Below are 20,321 nucleotides of genomic sequence, written 5' to 3'. Positions count from 1 at the left end.
TGAAGATCTTAATGTCTATGCAATATCCTTTGCTGACATATTTAGAACTTTAAGCATTGATTTAGATATAAAGTTTTTTAAACAGTCAACTAATCATGGCATATATTTAGCTAAATCAGTACACGAAGCTAAAATTATTTCCAACTTTTTTTCTATATCTAGTTCTGTATATTTATAGGAGGAAAGCATTTTATTAGGTCTGCCAATAAACATTTAAATTGAAAAATCAGATGCCACTCAGCCATACTTAAGTATTACTTTTATAACACATTGTATATCAGGAAACTTCCATGGGATTTCCATTGAATGCTGGATTTCCTTGGATAGATAAAATCATACAGGTGAGAGTGGACAATTGGCTGACAAAATCTGTGTTACATTAAAGCAGTCCAACTATAGCTCTGAACTACAGACTGACAAATGGTATGAAATTAGGAAATCACTTCTCTTTCTCTAAGCTATACATACATATGTGCACAAGGAATTCAGTCTTGCATGGCATCAGGAAAGTGTTCTTAGGACATGAAGACAGCTTATCACAAAAAGTAATATCCACTGTCTACTCATCTCCATCGAACTCCTTGTGTACATCCAAAGGCAGATCTGTGATTCTACCCATATTCCTCCAAAACAACTGATGTAGTTCCTTTGATAACAGACTGTGAGACCTTTCCCCATACTTTCCCAGTATCTTCCTACTCAATTAAAAACTAGGCAGAATCATCTTCTCCAGCTACAAATATGCAGACACTGAAAATTTCTCATTTCTGCAGTCTATTCCAAGTCTCTATCTTGGTGCTCTGCATATTAGCAGACTTTCAGGTTCCTTGTACCTCACTGAGACTACATTAATCTCTGTAATAAGGAATTTTAATTTTATGCATAGCAATGATTTTTGCTTTAACACATCCTGTACAACAATATTTGCACATCTTTAATACCAAACCCCCTCATTTCTCTGTCACCACTAAAATTCTAAATTACACTTCAACTATCTCCAGCTATTTTACAGTCTCTGGAGCATAGCTATTCTGCATTATGGGAGATGTAGTTCACTGAACACATTTTTACCTGAAGGCAGTCATGTTTAATATAAACATTTGGCCTATGCTGAGTGCCTAAAATATTTAACTGGCATAGTACATTGCAAAAAAAGTAATTTAAATTCATTAGGAACAGTTTATATTTAACAGAAAAGTATTTTCTGCAGCTCTACAGAAAGCAGTTACCTCAAAAAAATCCATACTCTGCCTTTTAAGCACGCTTCATATCCACACATTCTGCTAATGATTTTTCAGTGAAAAATCAACTTTGTAACATCAACTACTTTCCATTTTATAATGTACTAATGACACTAAAGAAGAAGGCTAATTTCAAAGAAGCAAACAAGAAAAATGTGTTTTCGCTGCTTTGGAGCACTCACCTTTCCCTCAAACAGCGCAGCCTGGCCTTCAGAAAATATGTTGCTATCTGGAGTACTTTTTCTTCCTTTTGTGTGAAGCAATACACAGGACTTTAACTTATGCTTGAAAAGAAGTTTACTTACCAATATTTTCTGTGGGCATTGAGACTCTACTTGGTTCTACAAGATTATCAGCCAAGACAAAAGCCCCTTCTTCCAATGTATCAAGTAACATTGTGGCTGCGTGGGCTTGTTCTGAAGAATTCATGTCCTTCCAGGACTCCAGAGCTTCAGGCCTGAGCAAGTTGTCCACTGTATCCACAACTGCCTGCATTCATTAGAAAACTATCATTAGGTCTGAAGCCCTAGGCAGCTGGGGAAAATTCCCAATGTTATATAGCGACAATTATAATACTTAACTGTCAGAATGATTTACTGTGATTTAATGGCACAAGAACACTATTTTCAACATTAAAATATATTCCATCCGCTTGTTGGATTAGCATGAATAGAAGCAAAGCTAGCCACTGGCATTGTGTGGTCTCTAAGCAGTAAACATGCAAATTTGACTTGTTTTGTATCAGATATAAGCATGGTATTATTAATGTGCTGAAAAATGTAAAAAAAAAAAGCCAGAAGTCTTGCCTGAAGCTTTCATCTTAATGTCAAAATGTATAACTTCTATTTAAAAATTCTAATGCCAAAATTAGCACTCCACAGTTTAGGCTAAAATGATAGTAATATTCCTCTGGAAACTGAGACCCACTGGTGCAGACATAGCACTATAAACTACTTCTCTATGACAAATAGAACTTCTTTATTACAGGAGGCATGAAATGAAGCTGACGCACTGGAGATAAATTAGCTCTGGCCACTCTCACTCCCCCTCCTGTTCCTGTACCTGTTCATAGATACTTAGAAGGATTAGCAACTCCCACTCCTGCGCAGAGGTCAGTTAGAAAAGGAAATCGATAGAACAAACAAGATGTCCACTGACCATTCCTGTTATCAGCGATGGCAAAACTGTAAAGCTCAATAAAAGCTGCTATTTTAAAAAGTTTTACTTGTAACAACTCTATCATTGTGCTTTAAGGTTTACTGAGCTGCATATGAGGTAATAATAAATAAGGAAGAAGAATAATTCAGTGACATGATTAAATTATTTTACAAAATAATCCAATCAGAGTAATCAGGTAATCAATTGAAGGCAGGCTTTTACATTAATGCATAACGTTGCTGTGCACTGAGTGTGCTGTGCATTGAGTACACCAGGCACTGCTCTAACACCCTGTTTACTCTGTCCCATTTACCATTCCTAATGTGTCATTAAGCATATATATAATTTGTTTGATCAATTTAAAAGCATTGGAAATGGAAACAGAACACATTATACAAACAGAAAGATGTCAGTCTGGAGTACTATATTGTGCAAACAAACGAATGGGAAAACTTGGTCAAGGCTATTGTCAGAGCAAGATTAATTAGCCTAATCCATTTTAATATCCTCTTTCTGTCTTCATTGTGAGCCACCACGACCTTCCTGGCAGGTGGAAGATACTTCGAAGTGGCATTAAAACCTTTTTTCTTCTAATGGGAGACAGAATAGTCAAAATGCTCGCACTGATACTGCTGCAGCCATGAACTAGAATGGAACAGAAATTGGTCTGCAGAGGCCAGATTCATTAGTCACTAAGAAATACATGTTGGAGCCTCTAACCTGAGGCACAAATGAATTCTCTGTCACAAAGTGGGAACTTGCTTCATTTGCATAGTGTAAGTCAGTTTTTGATTTGTCATTTCAAGAGGTTTATTAGTCTTATCTAAGCAGAGAAGCCCATTTGAGACCTACAGAAAATGACACCAGTTGAAAAGGCAGGTTCTGCTCTGGTTTCGCATCGCCATATAGCACTGACGGGATGCATTCATTGATACGATACGCTTTTCGTTTATTATGGGATAACTTAACACTGCACTTGCCTTGTGGAAAATCATCACCTGCCCAGTAATATTTCTGAAGTACTTCTCCACTAAGACAGAGGCAAATGGGTGGAAAAAAACCCCCAGCCCCTGTGACACAGCTGTTGGAGTGGCCCCATTACTGCTCTTCTCATGATCCTGTTTACTAATGAAAAGGAAGCAGAAAAACCCACTCTAACCGAAACACATCTGCTGGATTACCCTTTACTATTAAAAAATATGTTCTAGTAAAAACCTATTACAATTATTGTTACTTGAGAAGTGAATTTCTCTCCAGATCTTTGTCTTTTTTGTCAAATTTCTGTATAACTGGACATCTCCCATCCACTTCCAGAGCTTTAGGATAAAAGACAGAAGTGCCCTGCACAGAGAACTCTCTTTCCAGTAAGTCTGAATTTTTTTATTATATTGTAAAGTATTTTAAAATTCTTTCCAAAAATAATTCTTACATTTCATCTCAGAGGGCACAATTACAAATCACTATCTTAAAAGAAGTTTTGAAAAAATGAGCAATAAAATCCTTCAGAGCCAGACATGTCTGTTCTAGGACTTTTTTCTCCCCTTCATAGGGGCAAGGTGGCATTACTGGCATTGTACTGCAGAAAAGGAGCTGGCCACTACAGGCAACCATTCTATAGAGGAAAGGAACTGGAAATCAGGTAGCAATGTGTTATACGCCTTCTACATAGCCTGGTTAATGGGACACGCGGCAGAATTTTACTAATGAAGTTAGAGAAATGTTTGTCTTTGCATTGTATCCTCAAGTCACTGAATTGTAACAATTCTTAAAACTGTAAGAAAGAGTGATTTTACAAGGCATAAGAACAGACACAAAGCAAGCTATACAATGTACATTTTTCTCGCAAGCAAATTAACTCTAAACAGTCTTTGATATAAAATTCTACCAAGGTGAACTAATTTCTTTGAGTTGCAAGCTTCTTCCCCCTACCCAAAATCTTATTACAAGAGAGATGTTACTTCCAATTCAGATAATAATCCCTTCTGCTCTTTTAGTTTTGAACAAGTTAAGGTACAAGAGGTATGGATTTTGATCTTATTTTTTTTTTTTCTGAGTGTTATACCTGTGCAAAGCCAACATTTGTAAAGTTGATATGGGGCACAATACACATTTATCAAAGACTGAAATACATAGGATCATGCAGCAAGATGATAAAGCGTGGCAGGTTGCTGAAGCAGGGAGAAAGCAGGGTGACAGCACAGGAGATATACCTTAAGGTAAGCCCTGCACGTCTTCTCTCGTTTTTGGAGCTTTTTAATAAGGAAAAAGAAAATCAGAAGTTAGAAAGATTCTGGAAAATTTCAGAAAGAGAAAAAAAAAATACTCTGGTGTTTCAAATCCTGATTTTGAATGATAGCCTGGACATTAATCTAGCTTCTATCCACGATGACTACAAAAGACCATCACACAGGAAATGTTTTTTCCCAACTGTGGTTTAAGCCCAGCTAGCAACCAAGTACCACACAGCCGCTTGCTCATTTGCTCACCAGCAGGATTGGGGAAAGAATCACAAGGGTAAAACTGAGAAAATCCATGAGTTGAGATAAACACAGTTCAATAGGTAAAACAAAAGCTACGCATGAAAATAAACCAGGGAATTAATTCACTGTTTCCCATGGGTAGGGAGGTGTTCAGCTGTTCCCAGAAAAGCCAAACTCCATCACATGTAATAGTTATTTGGGAAGACAAACACCATAACTTTGAAGTCTTCCACTTCTTCCTAATTCCCACCAGCTTTATATGCTGAATATGATGTCACATTGTCTGGAATACCCCTTTTGTCAGCTGGACTCAGAGGTCCCAGCTGTGGTCCCTCTCAAAATAATAGGCACTCCCAAATTCCTTGTCAGTGCAGCAGTATAAAAAGAAGAAAATGCTATGAAAGTGCTGCTCACCATTAACAAAAACATCTTTATATTATCAAAGATATGAAAGACATATTTCAGCACAAATCCAAAACGTAGCCCCATACTAGTCACTGTGAAAAAAATTAACTCTACTCCAGCCAAAAGCAGCACAGCAACCTTTACTCAGGTATCTAGATATCTTTTGCCTGAATGGTGGGATTTGTATGAAAAGGTCAAAGGAAAAAAATCCGTGTGTGGGCACTTGATATGTCTCTGGGAAAACTATTTTAAGGGCATCTAGAGACTGTAAAAACTATTGCCAAAATAACAGAGAAGTGCTCCTCTCTCTAAAGGAGGATGAAAAAATATTTCATTTGTGGCTTGCTGACTGGGCTCATGCAAGGAAGAGGCTGAGAAATACAGCATTTCCTCTGAGAAAAAGAGGAAAGGTAATAACACTGTAATTTGTATTTAAACCACAAAGACACATTTTCTCTGAAATGTTTCTTGGAACAAGTTTCCAGAGAAAACATTAATTCACATTTTAGATATGTGTAGTAAGGCATTTTTATAAAGATCAATTATAAATCATGTTGGTGTCCTTAGAAGTCGAAGAAAGTGTTATTATTCTGCAGGAAGTTGGATTAAAATAAAACCCTGCACCTATGCAGAATTCCACTGATTTTATTACATGTTCAGGGTTAAAAGGATCACTGGATAAACATGCTGATTTGTTACAGAATTTCTGAGAGCTAATACTCATTTCCTTCACACTAGTTATAATGCATTCCAGATTTTAATATGGGACACAGCTATGTATTTTAGGACCAGTCAGCTATTGTGAATTATATCTTATTCCCCAAAGAAGGTAATTACAACTTTCTGCTGTGTATTTACTGCTGTTTCCTCTCATATGCTTATTCCAGGACTATACATATGCAGGAACAAAGTATAGATTAATATTTCTGAAAGGAAAAAATACCAAACCCAAGAGCAATTGTTATTCCAGCAGGAGGAGGTGATGGGAGGTGTGTACCTTGTTATAACTCCTTCCAGCGGAGTCTTTTTCACTGGGCCGTAGTTCCTGAAGCTGAGCATCCAAAATGTCCACGAGCTGTTCCATCAGCCTCACGGATGAACTAACATCACCAGCAAAGACTGGACCTTTGGTGTGTTTAGCCAGTTCATTGGCCAGACTAGCAGCATTTTCTCCACTTCTGATCTGAAATGAGAGTTTATATTATCTCAGCAGGGTCCCTTGTTCTGCTTGCGGCTCCTAATTCCAATTCCCTGAGTACCTTTGTTGTGGTGAAATAACCATTTGCACGTACATTGAAATCTGTAACTAATTGAGACCAATAACGTTCCCTTTATCTCAGAAGATTAAAGGTTCTTAGATCCGTGACACACAAAAGCAGTTCTTAAGAGCCATCAAAACCAGAAATCTGAGCGGGACATTTGGGCTCGATCTTCTATTCATCCTCACTTTTATTTTACTGCCATTATCAGACAGTAAGAAATCTGTTTGTTCACACCAGTGCTTGAGGCATTTGAAAGTCAAGTAGCCTTGTACTGACAACAAATTATCCAGTTTTCACAAACTTTGTAAATCTCAGTAGGGAAAGAAAACACAGAAAGTGGTTCTGTGGCTAATCATACTGTTATCAATGCACTCAGGCAAAAATGTATTTATTACAGAGTAATTTTTACTGAACAAAAATCCCCCTTGCTGTATACCACAGGTTTTGCTGTGTGTTGCATAGTATTTGATTTTTTAAGCAAATATTGCTTTTGGATTTTGAAAACAAGCAAAGCTACTTCGTTTTAAATAGTGATGGGAACATGTAATCATAAATTCAACGTTAGAATTTAAAGAGGGCATACTACACCACACGTAAGAGCCTAACTGTTGGCCAGTGCTCTGCACATGAAGTACACGTAATTCCTTCTACTTTTAATGAACACAGAGTAATAAAGACAACTTCAACAAACTGAAATATTAATGCTCAGAGTTAAAATCCTTAATCACCAGTGTACGCCAGATTAAAAGGTTTCAACCAACCTTCTGAGCCAGCTGATTTACCCAGTGTGAGGTACAGTTGCTAAGATCAGGGCCTTTGGGGTTCCACATTCCCGTTAAGACCACGCAGAGATATGAGGCAGTTCCTACAACAGATGTAGAAAACTACAGTGAAATGGAAACCATTTTTCTGCATGCATTCAGGAAACTGGCTACACTGTGCTCCTAAACAACATTCAGTTCTGAATGCTGCTAATGGTAGTACTTGACAATAACTGACAAAGACGTAAGGAAATAATGTAAATTACAAAGAGCAATAAAATAGTCAGTGAAAAGTACCAGACGTTTTCTGCAAACAAACAAAAAGCCCTTGATTTTTCCTGGAGTTCATCCAGAGGGGAGTTCATAATGAGAAAGGCAGCTGTAAGCATATTTCACAACAGTCCTCAAGCAATGCCCTAAAATTTGACCTGGATTCACAAAAGAGCGAGCGCAAGGTAATTCTGTGGCTATGCTCAAATGACGTCTGCAGATTATAACTTGACCATTGCCTGTAGATACTGCACTCTCTGGGTAACAAAAAAAATCATGTGATAGACAGCCTGAGATTAAAAAAAATATTCATCATGAGAGAGCTGCACATTGCTTTTGAAATGTCTGTTTGATATTTTTAAAGGCAATACCTCGTGTTCCTTTGGGGCAAGGGCGTTCAACCATCATTCCTCTTTGTGTTTGAGGCCAGCTAATCCCCCTGGCCTCAGTCGGTTCACAGAATCTCTCTGGCAAAGGGAAAAAACTTGTCACGGGTGGAATTTTGGTTGTGGAAATGGGTGGCGGTGGTTTGGGTCCTCTGCTTCCTTCCTTTGTTCCTCCAGCCGATGTTGTGCTTATGGGACCTCTCTGTGATGTAGTGCTAGTGGTTGACACTGTGGTTTTGTAAAGCTCTGCTGAAGAAGTTATTGTCACTGCTGTGGTAGGCACTGTGCAGGGAAAAATGAGAGTAATAATAAAGTAAATTACTTCAGAATTATATATAAAAAAAGTTATTTAAAAGTTATTTATGTAGCTTTCAAGGATTCTCTGGTGTCTCCTTTCCTTTATCTTAATATTACTCTTATTGCTATTCTGGATGCTTAAGATATAACTTTGACTTTCTTTTGGGGGTTTATTTTTTTTTTTACTCCCAGTTCATACTGTTACGACGTTTCAGCACATTCTCCAAACAATCTCTTCTGTAATAAAAATTGATAGTTACATTCCTAAAAGCTAAAAGGCATACTAGTGCGTTATCAGTACATACCAAACACGCTCAAAGCAATTAAAGATTACTTAATCACACTTGCAGCAGGAGCAACTCAATAGATAGAATCTGTTGAACTAGTGTGCCGTGAACAATGCAGTCCAGCTTTAACAACAAAGGCAGTGGGCTGTAACTAACGAGACCATTCTTGAAAAACAGACCCCAAAACTTCAAGTCACCCAGTGCACACCTTCCAGGGCAATAATTATGATAACATCTTCCTACCCAGCAGTCATTCCGCTTGAGAGAGCTGCGTGCCCGATTAGCTCCAAACAGAGGCAGCACCCAACAGGCACACGGCGTTCTCCTCTTTGAACATCTGGGGCCTTAACATCCTTTTTTGGTAAAGCAGGTATGAAGACACAATTCATACAAGCCAGTGGCAAGGACCGAGTTTTCATCTTTTATGAAACACCAGGACAGGCTTAGGCCAAATCCCAGGTGCTCAGGATGTGCAGCTGCTCCTGCCACCGACCCACAGCAGGAACTCATGGCTGGAGCTGCTGAGGTACAGCCCAAGCCATGCCAGGGTTTGCAGGCTTTGGAGAGATAATGTAAGTTAGTGCTAGAGGAATGGGTGTGCAACACCTTCACACGTATACTGAGAAACAACGCAAGTCAGCAAAGCAACTGCAACAGTTATCATTATTTCCAAATATTCATTAGTGTTCAAAATGCTTTACAGGCACAGAAAGGTACAGATGCTTGTGCTGAGAACAAATAAGCTCAAGAAAAATATTTTGGGCTTTTTTCTTTCTCTTTTTTTCTTGTTCTAGTAGGCCCTTGAACTTTGACTTACTGGACAATACAGCTTCTCTAAATTAAATAATATAAAATAGAGCAGTCTCACTTTTTTCAGCAGTTGTTTTGTAAGTTAGTGTTTTGCATGATATTAAAATTCAGCAGTTTGGCAAATAATTTTCTCAACCCCCTTTTTAAATTATGTTTCACTTATATCAGAGGTTTAGAATATTTTTTTTTTTATTTATTTTCACAAAAATTTAGGGTGAAGTTTTGAGCATCATGATCTGTTTTTCAAGACTAAAAGCAAAGATGTGCCATCCTCCCTGTGGTGCTCACAAACTTCTGCAGAGCCTGTCTTTTCTTCAGTCTCATTCTTGGCTGTTTGAACACAGCCTGTGTAATCATGCTGAACTTGTGGCGTAGCCAGCTACCACTGAAACCCTCAGATCTGTTCTGCAAGTGCTTGCCTGACATCTTGTGAAACTGCTCTAATTTGCTTTTGATTACAATGCATCCAGCCTTCTAGTGCTTCGCCAATTAACATTTGTCAAAAGCTTTTGCAATCACTTGCACAAGTGTCAGGCAAGGCCTGCTGAATCAGATCCTCGGGAACAGGGAGCTCGTGGGGATGGAGAATGATGCAGGGGACAACCAATTATTACGATCCGTCCCTAATACACTCCGCTAATTAATACATATTTGAACATCAAAATGTGTATTAACATTATTGCAATTACTACTCAAACCCTGTAATGCTTAGGACAGTTTTGTCTCAGGAGCAAAATAGCAGTGTCAGAATTCATAAAACCCTTCCAAGTTCAGTGGTGAGGTAACAATTTTCAGAATATAGTTGGTGTCACACCTTGAGCTAAAATAATTCTCCTGTCATTACACAACTTTATTTAGTACAATTTTCATGCTATCCATTAAGATCAATTTCGAAGCCTATCATTCATGATTCAAAAATTACCTGCACGGTAGTACTACATACTTGGAAATGGTAGCACTACATAGTAGTAGCATGGTAATATTACGTACTTAGAAATATATTAGTAATCTCACATTGTCAGAGAAAAACTTTAAACCACCTCTCTCAAAAAAACCTGAAAAAAAAAAAAAAGCAGATAACTTCTAAGAGCTGTTCTCTTTAATCAAATTTTAAAAAAGAAGTCAGCATATTTAAGAACGCACCAGGAAACTTCAGACAGTGCTGGAAGTCTGGGAAAGAAGGTGGATGAAAAATAAGAAATAACTGAACACATCACTTCAAGGAATGCATGTAGCTTTTAGAAGGCAGGTCATTTTGTCTTTAACGACCTGTGGGAACTTAATCTGCTCGGCCATTCTCCCGAGCTGCAAGAAGACACATGACAGCTGCCACCACCTGATGTGTCTCCTTCTGAGAGCTGAGGGCGGTGGCATCTGCAGGCTCTGCCCTGCACAGCCCTTTGCCAATACAAGATAATGGCACTGATGATTAATAGGCTGCAACTGAGAAGAACAAACTCCAAATCAAGGTTTTTAACCTATTGTTCTAAGCAGCAGGGGTGAAGATATGTAGTTTTTGTCCAACTCCAAAAATGCCACTTTTACAATGCGAGATTCTATTTTGACTTTTTGACTAGGCTTGATATGCTGAGGAGAAAAAACTGAAACCTCTTCTGCCTCCTTTTTTTAATTAAGAATAGGTTCTTCTTATTATCAGCTGAAGGCAATCATTAAAATTAAGAAAATCAGAGAAAAGAGCAATAAGAAGTAAATCCAAAGATTCAAATTGAGGCGTAATTAATTTACATTTGTTTCATCTAGCTCCTAACAGCTGATTTAAACAGTTATGTATCCTATCTCTTTCTAAAAATGAAGACACCACTGGAGTAAAACTCAACACCTCTTTAGCAGTGTGATGTCTATAAAAAACTTAACACAATTGCTGTAGGACAGCAGGGGAATAGTAACTTTCTTTCCCCAACTGACAGTGAAGAGCAGATTTAGAGAATGCACACAAGCTATCTAGTATTCCTTGCCAACAGGTTTCTATTCTAGGCAGACATAAAATAAGTCTGAAAAAAACCCCAAAAAACCTCTAAGCCAAGCCAAATCAAAAATATCCCCACCCAAAATGCAACTCTAACCTTAGATTTACAATTGTGTCAATTGTAATGCCCAAATGATGTGCAACTTCTGAAAATGGCTGCATTCTCCCCTCTGGCATCTAGGTCATTTGAGAAAATCAGCTGCATGGATTTTTCAGTTAAATGTATATTCTTATAGGTCAGGTATTTCAATTTATTCGGACACATGAAATCCTATCTGCCCACCTTTATTCTCAAAAGGTGTCACACACAGAGCTGCTATGTAAAGCAACAGAGATCAGAAAACTGTGCAAATCACAATTTCCCTGCCTTCCGCTTATTACTGCTCTGTACCTGTTTTCATGCTTCAGTGAATAGCAGGGCAGGTACTAAGCATCACCTAATTACCTATAGGTGACTCCAACTATTATGTTAGCCAGTACTCTATCGACCCTGCCAAATCCCATTCAATTGAAAGTGAAATGTTTACACAGCCTTTTATAAATTTATACCTTGAAAATGATAACATGTGACAAAAAAAAAAAAAAAAAAAAAAAAAAAAAAAAAAAAAAAAAAAAGCGCACAATACCTGTGGTTAAGAAATATGCTATCTGGTCCCCATTATATTATCTTTACATGTACAATCACTCTTTCATTCATCTGTAGTCTATCAGATCTGATATGCTCAATTTACTTAATTTGCTGCATTACTTTCGTGTAGATTCTTGGTGTTGCACCAGTTTCCCATCACTTCAAGCCCTTGGTGATGCTACTCTCTGAGTTTTTGTTCTGTCCACACTCACAACATCCATCTCTTCCAGCAGTCATCCAGTAATACTTAATGATGGGTATCATGGCACAAAAGGGAAGACAACTTCAGTTTGAGCAGTTAGCACAAATTGGGATGAGTGTAGATGAAACCTCTCCCTAATGCACTAACACAGAACAAAAGGATTTATCTTCTTTTTGTTACCAAGGAAACCTTACAATGTAATGCTCATATTCACTTTTTAGAGGGAAAATTTCCTCATTCTTCCTGGTCTTTTAACTTAAAATTCCTTTAAAAATTCCTGTTTCAGCAAGGATTCATTTGGACCCTCGGTGCCTCCTTTAGAAAGAATGTAGCTGGATCTATCCTTGAAATTTACCAAGGATATAAACACCTCTGGTTTGCCTCAAAATTTTCAGGGGATTTTTACAAGGCCTGATGTATTTTATTTCATTTTAAAATGAGGCTTTTGATTTTTAAATGCTTTTTACACTTAATCTTAGAAAACACGCTCCTCTGCAACATCTGAGCGGTACTTGACAGCTGTAGCTCTGAAAACCATTTCTACATCTATAGCAGAGGCACCAGCTGCAGGCTGAACGCTTTACACGTAGCATTGTCTTGGCAGACGCCTTGCAAATGCACCGTCTTGGCAGACACAAGCACTGCAGGAACAGGAGGACCCCTTGCAAATGCAGCTGGGGCATTCGCTCAGCATCAGATGTGCAGATGTGGAGCTCAGGGACACGGTTCGGTGGAGGACTCGGCAGGGTGAGCTTTATAGCTGGACTTAATGATCTTTCCATCATTCTATGATGCATCTGTGTACTATAATTTCCAAGAGAAGCAAGGAGAAAAATAACATAAAAAGAATGAGGTTAAGCGAGGAGTTCTGAGGGCAGCAGACCCCGCTGTCTGAGTACTAAAGCAGTAGTCTCTCTCCGGCATCTACAGTTTTAGAAATCTGAAGAGTTTCTCCCGAAGACTAAGAAAATAGGGATACAGGGAAAGTTGTAAGAAGAGATAATGGTGTAGGTTTGCAGCAAGAGCAAGGTCAACTTTAGGTTAATTACAGTGGTATTTCAGAGGTTTCAACGGGGAGATTTAAAAATGGAGGAGACAACAGAGAAAACAAAGCCAGGAGTTTCAGGACATGGTTGAGCCCAAGTTTAGGCCCTGGGAGCAAATTTGGAGGGAAAGTGCAGCTCAAGTATGACAAATTCATCTTTCACACAGAAAGAAAGACAGGTGTTTTTGAAGAACTTAGTAGCTGGACATTTTGGTCTAGACAAAAACTAATAACCAAGAGATATATAGGGAAAAAAACGAAAAATCAGTGTGTGTCTTATCTATCATTATTTCTCACTTGGCAACAGAGGGAACACAGAGTTTTCCACAATGGTCCCAAGTTAACCATTCAAAAAGAAAGGGCCGTGACTTCCAATTTTGAGACACTGACCTTGCGACACCATTAAATACTTGATATTAAAGTACTGTGGCAAAGGACACTAAAATAAGTTCTTGTGTTAGGTGACTTACAGAACACTATCGTAACTCCTGTGCTGTCGAGTAGATGATTAAGAAACATGAGTTGATCACAAAAAACCCAAACCAAATTAGAATAAAAGAAGCATGAAAATGCCCTTCATCAAGCCCGTTTAAAAGCTGAATTAATTCCATACGAGATAAAAAATCCAAGTGTCTATTACATATATAGATCCTTTATATAATAGTTGAAGGACTGAGCTGAAATTTATACAGAATTTATGCTGAAACAAAGAGGAACTGAAATATAATAGAAATAAATATAGAAGTAGATACTGTAAAGAATTTCTCCTTGTTTTTATAGCAGTACATCTCAAGGACAATTATATTAGATAATTTTTCCTTTCATTTAGTAGTTTCTAACTACAGGCAATTGGCTTAGGCGAAAGACAAAATGACTTGAAACATATTCTTAGATCTGCAATGTACATACCCATATAAAATTAAAATACTGGGTATTGGCTTTATCTAAGGAAAAATACTGTTTGTGAATGCCTCACATGCTCAAATAAAATTAGTGTAATTTGGTTTCTGTATTTAAAAAACAAAACAAAACAAAACAGAATCAAAGGATTTTTACTGATGTCCTAATGAGTTTAAAATCCAAACTCATAACTTACTCAAATATTCCTTTTCTGTCTTCATGGGTGAATGGGCAAATAGCTCAGAGGAGAGGCAAGCACCCTGCAGCATGCCCTGGTCCCATTTTTGCCTAGGTTTTGTTGGAATAAACTATTTCTGCTCCTGCCTTGCACATCAGCAAGGAACCCAAGAAGAGAAAAGGGTGCTGGTGGATGCCCAAATCCAGTTTTGATAGCAGATGGGATATGCCCTGCACATATGCTATTACTTAACATCTTGAAGACTCTCTCATAATAAAAACATTATGAAATATCTTACTGGAGACCTTTGGAGGTTTACTAAAGTGAAGGATTCCACAAAGTCTTTTCTGCCCCTGCTTTTCCTTCTATGCAATGACTTAAAGATTGGCTTTTTGCACATTCACAGCAGCTGCCTGAAACTGCAAAAGCTACTTAGAGGCTGCACCTCCATTTTCTCCTCTTACTTTTAAAGCTTTAGAGAATTTAAAATGCATCTTTGTCTCAGTTGAACTGAATGAAAAGTGGCATGCATGAGAATGTACAAAAATGAAAGCTTTATTTTTTTTTTTTTTAATTACATAGGTCTTTGTTCTCTCTGCTAAGAGCAGCCCCAGAGCCTCCCTGAGGAATGGGCTTGCTCGATATACAGTGAGCAAAGCTGGCCAGTTCCCCAAACACCTGAAACCTGCCTGAGCCTGGCCAGGTATTGCCAGGGAGTTCTGCAGGTGACTAGACAGATCACCCATAGCTTTGGAGATCACTAACATATTGGTTCTACGCCACCCCACTCTGCTGCCTCATATGCAGTTTTGTAGCTGGAAAAGCTGTATGTGTGTTGCTATAATTGTGTGCATATTACAGTTTGTACTGCTGTGCATGAATCAGCTTCGCTGAAGCAGGACAGCTACTTTTCATATGGAGAAGTCATTACTGCTACTTTCTTGAAGTAGAAAACACGTCTGCTAAACATGCATAGCAGTGAGATGAGAGAAGTGAAGTATTACCTTCATTGCTAAAGCAGCTTTTGCTGCATACATCTTCTGCCACAGAGCATTTCTCCCGGTATTTACTCTCCTCTGTAGATGTTAATATGTGGCTGTGCCTGTTCCTGTCATTTTTAGGGATTTCTGACACCTAAAGACCTCGGTTTTTCTTTTTCCTTTTGACAGTTAGTATCTTTCCTTTTAGGAGGTAGTACTAACTTCTAGTGAGCCAGAATGCAATTGTAAGGGGCTTACTGAGAAATCCACTAAAAAGATGTCAGACAATCTTGTCTAACCTGACATTAGAAACTGTGAAAATAAGGCTGCGGAAAAATACTTATGCTTGGTATTGCACATTAACCCCATACGTCTCCTCTGGGACCTCCCAGCACACATTGCTTTCCACCGCTGGCGCCAAGAAGTTAAAAGGTCTGCATGTATGCTGTAATCAATTCAGAAGGCAGGTAACACCGAGCGGATGGGAACAGGCTTCTCGCTCAGCATGAAGCAACTCCAACTCAGTTTAGCTATCAGAGTCAAACTGACTGATGGTATAAAGTAAATAATTCCCCAGCTCATTCTCAAACACAGAAAAGCTACCCACTTACATTTTAAAAAGGAAAAAAAAAAAAAAAAATTAAAAAAAAAAAAAAAAAAAAAAAGCATGAGCCTGTAAACCAAATAACATAATTCTGTTTCTCCACACAGGTTCTGCAAATTTGCCTCGCACCACTGTAATGCTGCTCAGCTCAGCACAGTGCAGACAAAAACCCTTGCCTTGCCTTTCTGCCATGAGCTGAATCTAAGGACAAAAGTATCGTAACTTACTTCTCTGAATGGAAACACAAAGAGATCAAAAATGAGCAAAAAAATAAATTCTTACCTTGGGCAGGATCAGGTGGGCCAAACTCCAAGGAGTATCGCAGAATGAAGTTGTTATTCCACACATACAGCTGGTTGTCTCTGGGGTTGTAATCCACTGCGGCGATGTACTGGTACTGGTTGGGAAAAGGAATGTCCACGTGCTCGCCTCTGCTTAACCTGGTGTTGTAGATGTAATCGATGACGTTCCTGCCGGTCTCACTCTCATTGTCCTGATACACTGACCGCACCACGTACAGGACACCACATATCATGAAGGCATTGGATGCTGCCCGCTTGTCGTAGGTCGTTTCCCAGGTGGCTTCGAAGCGCAGAGTGTAGGGGTTCAGCTGGCTAATTACTATCATCCCGTTGTTTTGCTCCGTAGCATAAATTACCCACAAGCCATTTTCATCAACGGCCAAGTCAATATCAGTCTTTCCTCCCCATCGGTATGGAGAGGTGTCGTGGTAATTAGCATAATTGATTATGGCCTCTCCACTCTTAATTCTAGTCCTCAAGTCAAATTTTACTATGTTCCGAGTTCTTTCCTTGTTAAAAAAGACAGCGCCGTCATACACTACAAATCCAGTACCATCCACTCGGTTTGGGAGTTTGTACGTCGTCTGCTGGCGTCCGTTCTGGAAGTCCTCTAAAGAAGCGTATTCTATCAAAGTATCCGTGCGATACGGAGTCCATGGCATGAAGTATATTTTATCTGCAGCCTGGAGAGGATCTTTGCACCAAGCACCTGCTTTTTGTTCAGCTTCATATAAATACGGTGAGTCCACAATTGCTTTCAACGTCCCCGGGCAAACAAAAACTAACAGTCACAGAGAGAAGTAAGACAAGAATTACGTCAAATTAAGACCGTCTCATGATAAAAATTAAAAAGAAAAAAAAAAAGAAAAAACCAAAAAGGTAGGTAAATCATAATGACTGTGTCAGGAAGAAAAAAAAATCAATTTAATTGGCACTAGATTATACATTATGTTATAATTAATGCAATTATCACCCTTTATCATCCACTTTTCTTAAAGTTACCATGTTCTTGCTGTACCAGTATGGAAAGTGGATGGGAACTGTTTTCACTAGTACAGACCAAGGCTCAATGGCATACACAGACAGCTGAAAATGTAGAGCTACTCTTGCATTTTCATTTCAGACTTTTAGTGAGTACACATTAACGCTCCAGAGCTTTTAACTGGTGTGCAGCAGTGTGCTAGGTCATTTCAGTCCAAAAAACAATCACATCGACTTGTTTAGAACTTTAAGAAGTGGTGAGGCTGAAAAAGGAGGTGCCTCGATTAAAAATAAAGGAACAAAACAAATCATCAGGTATATAGAGAAAGCAATTAGGAGCAGAGAAAACAAAACACAACCAAAGCAATGAATGAAACAGACCAGGAAACCCTGTAACCATGGCATGCTATGGAGAGGGTTCTGGAAGCCAGGCAAGATGACACTTGATTAACAAGAATTTACCCAAGGGTGAGAGAAAGAGAGGGAAAGAAAGACAAAGAGAAAGGGAAAGAAAAAAGCAAGGGAGTCTTCCCTCCAGCCCAAGTACTTCAGACACTATACCCCGCCACCTACTTTAAGCAGCCAAGTCACTTTATTGCAAATAGTCGACTTCTTTATGAGGTGTACTTATGAGATCCTGCTGATTATCATAATATAAGAGTGTTGTGGGGAGGGGAAGGGAAGAGGTTAACATCCATAAGGCACATAACAAGGAGCTGGGGTTTGGACTGTATACGTTATTTACCTTTTTGCTCCACTTCTATTTTAAGCATCGGAAGAAAAATAAAAAAGTGCAAGGAAAAAAGAAAGAAGATTAACATAAATTGACTATTAGGCTAAAAGATTAAATTAGTAACAGACGCTAAATATAGGGAGAATAAGAACTGCACTATATTGGATAAAGAGAAACAGACAACAGGATAACCTAGCAGGAGAGAGATTCTACGGTTACACAAATGAACATGGATCAATCATTTTAGTAGATTAAGGAGGGAATACAGATATGTTGGCATGTAGTTTCACTTAGTGAACCTGAATAAATAATGAATTACTTTACTAATACATGCTACATACACTCTTCTTCTTCTAAAAGTATAATGCTAATCAAGTTGATTTTTAAGCAACATATTAATTTATCATATATGTGCAACTGCACATATACATATTGTATTAATTGATAATTAGAAATATAAAATTCAGTATATTAATTGTATAGGTTTTAATATGTGATTATTGAACCTCCCCCATCTTTGCCCCAGACATTTCCCTGCTTTTCTTTCGTGTAAAGAAAGCAGCTTGCACCCTTTGTATCTCCTTAGGCTTTATTTTATTTGTTTTCCTGAATGTCAATCTTGAGAACTTTTGCCACTTCTTAGTCTATAACTGCAAAATCAGACTAGAAGGAATAAGCAAAAACGTCTAGAAAAAAAGAAGCAAAAGCACAGTAAGCAAGAGGAAAAGAGAAGAAAAAATTAACAATTAGCTCATTCAGATATTCTCCAGCATCATCGATTAAGCCCAAAACAGCAAGCTAGTATGCAAGGACAGCCATAATGTGTTTTAAACAAACATCCAACCTGCCACCATACATGGAAGACATAAACCGAACCCAATTAAGAAAGTTATATTACTATAGCAATTTTTCCCCCAGGAAGTTTTAAGGAAGTTACAGAAAGATATATAGCTGAAGCCCAGCTAGTAAATAGCTTTTCAATAATTATTTGCAATAAAACCTATTTCATATACTCTGTGGCCTTTGAAGTATGCTCCCTTGGTTTCATGAAATGACCTGGAAAATGACAGATGTACCAATCTGTGTAACAGTAGCTGCTGATACCAGGGAAGTGTATCAAAACTATTTGCACAGCTATTACATTTTCAGTATTACAGTATTATCCTGAAGAATGCCTTTATATGTTTCATGTAAAGTTTTGGATTTTCAGTTTCATTTACTAAAATGACATATGATTATTTTGAGAATGATGTTGGCTGATCTGATCCAGTGTTTCTTCAGGAAACAATTCCATAACTTTACAGGTGAACCAGAGGGGGTCAATACTTTCAAAATGAGCAGTAGTTTTCTTAGCCTTTGTACTATTATACATCTTTAGGTAAAATACTTGTTTTTGTGTAATTTGTAATTCTGGATTTATCCGAGTAAACAGAAGATGCATTCGGAGGTGAATTCTTGGGTTTCACCATTAGTATTAATGACTTTGAGATGATTCTGTTTGTGAACTTCTATGCATGTGCTTGTTTCTCACAAAAGATCGATATTGATACTGTACCTGCTTAGAATTAGTAATATGAGACAGGGGTAAAAAGACAGGGATAACTAAAATCATTACTGGCATGTCTGCTCTGCATGCACTGGTGTACAGCTGTACATTTTTCAGAGTCAGATGGGCTTATTGAAATAAACAAATGCTGCAAAGTCCAATCAATACACAGAGAGAGAGAATAAAACACTCTAAAATGTTTTCTATTGAATTCCTGAGTCCAAAATAGGCTTAAAATAAAAATGCACAGATATACAAAATAGCACTTTTGATGTTCTTCTTTATAAAAGGGCTGACTTCTGTTAGTCAAAGTGCCAACATATATCGTGAAGCTTAAGTGAGAGAAATGTCAAGTATAGTACTCTCAATCTCTTTATAATTTAATCAATAACACTCTAGCTATTTCAGGACAAAGCAATGCCTATCAAATTTGTCTGGAATTTTTGTTGGAGATCCAACTGAGTATCTGAAAAGTTGTTTTGTTGGATTTTTTTTGGTTTGCACTTTAAAATGCAAAAAAGGAAGAATTTATTAAGTACTTTCGAACTTAATTAAATTTGCAAAATGAAGTATTTTCAAATAAGCAAATCAGCTATGTATTTCTGGAGGCCAGCAAGACACAGAGGAACTCATAAACTGCATTTTGTACAAGGGTGACAGCTACTCCAGTGTGTAAGAACTCTCACCTTTACCCACAAAACCTATTATGATTGCGGTTCATCATCTCTCATGGACTGAAAGCTACCACAGTCAATTTTACAAATTTTGCAGTCTTGCAGTAACTGAAGATGAAATTCATTAAATAAATGAACTTTGGTTAGAAGTGCTCTGATCACTAAACTCCTCCCTTCCTGGGCCCACAAAGGCTCATCCTATCT

The 20,321-nt window shown here is 38.0% G+C and overlaps 1 protein-coding gene across 20 annotated transcripts in view; it reads right to left on the bottom strand.

The window, feature by feature from the left end:
* ADGRL2 (adhesion G protein-coupled receptor L2) overlaps positions 1 to 20,321 on the bottom strand; it is a 176,487-nt gene that overhangs the window by 28,576 nt on the left and 127,590 nt on the right. For 19 of the 20 annotated variants that reach the window (XM_058421843.1, XM_058421831.1, XM_058421833.1 and 16 more), the window contains exons 5-10: positions 16,164 to 16,964; positions 7,949 to 8,245; positions 7,308 to 7,411; positions 6,282 to 6,467; positions 4,610 to 4,648; positions 1,547 to 1,730 (exon numbers count right to left, since the gene is read on the bottom strand). In XM_058421843.1, coding sequence (XP_058277826.1) covers positions 1,547 to 1,730; positions 4,610 to 4,648; positions 6,282 to 6,467; positions 7,308 to 7,411; positions 7,949 to 8,245; positions 16,164 to 16,964 — 1,611 coding nt within the window. The remainder of the gene's footprint in view (positions 1 to 1,546; positions 1,731 to 4,609; positions 4,649 to 6,281; positions 6,468 to 7,307; positions 7,412 to 7,948; positions 8,246 to 16,163; positions 16,965 to 20,321) is intronic. The other variant, XM_040073547.1, reaches the window with a different exon arrangement.

Source organism: Hirundo rustica, chromosome 9, assembly GCF_015227805.2.
Source record: "Hirundo rustica isolate bHirRus1 chromosome 9, bHirRus1.pri.v3, whole genome shotgun sequence".
In the NCBI taxonomy this organism is placed as follows: domain Eukaryota; kingdom Metazoa; phylum Chordata; class Aves; order Passeriformes; family Hirundinidae; genus Hirundo; species Hirundo rustica.
This window is presented reverse-complemented; position numbering and strand designations above follow the sequence as displayed.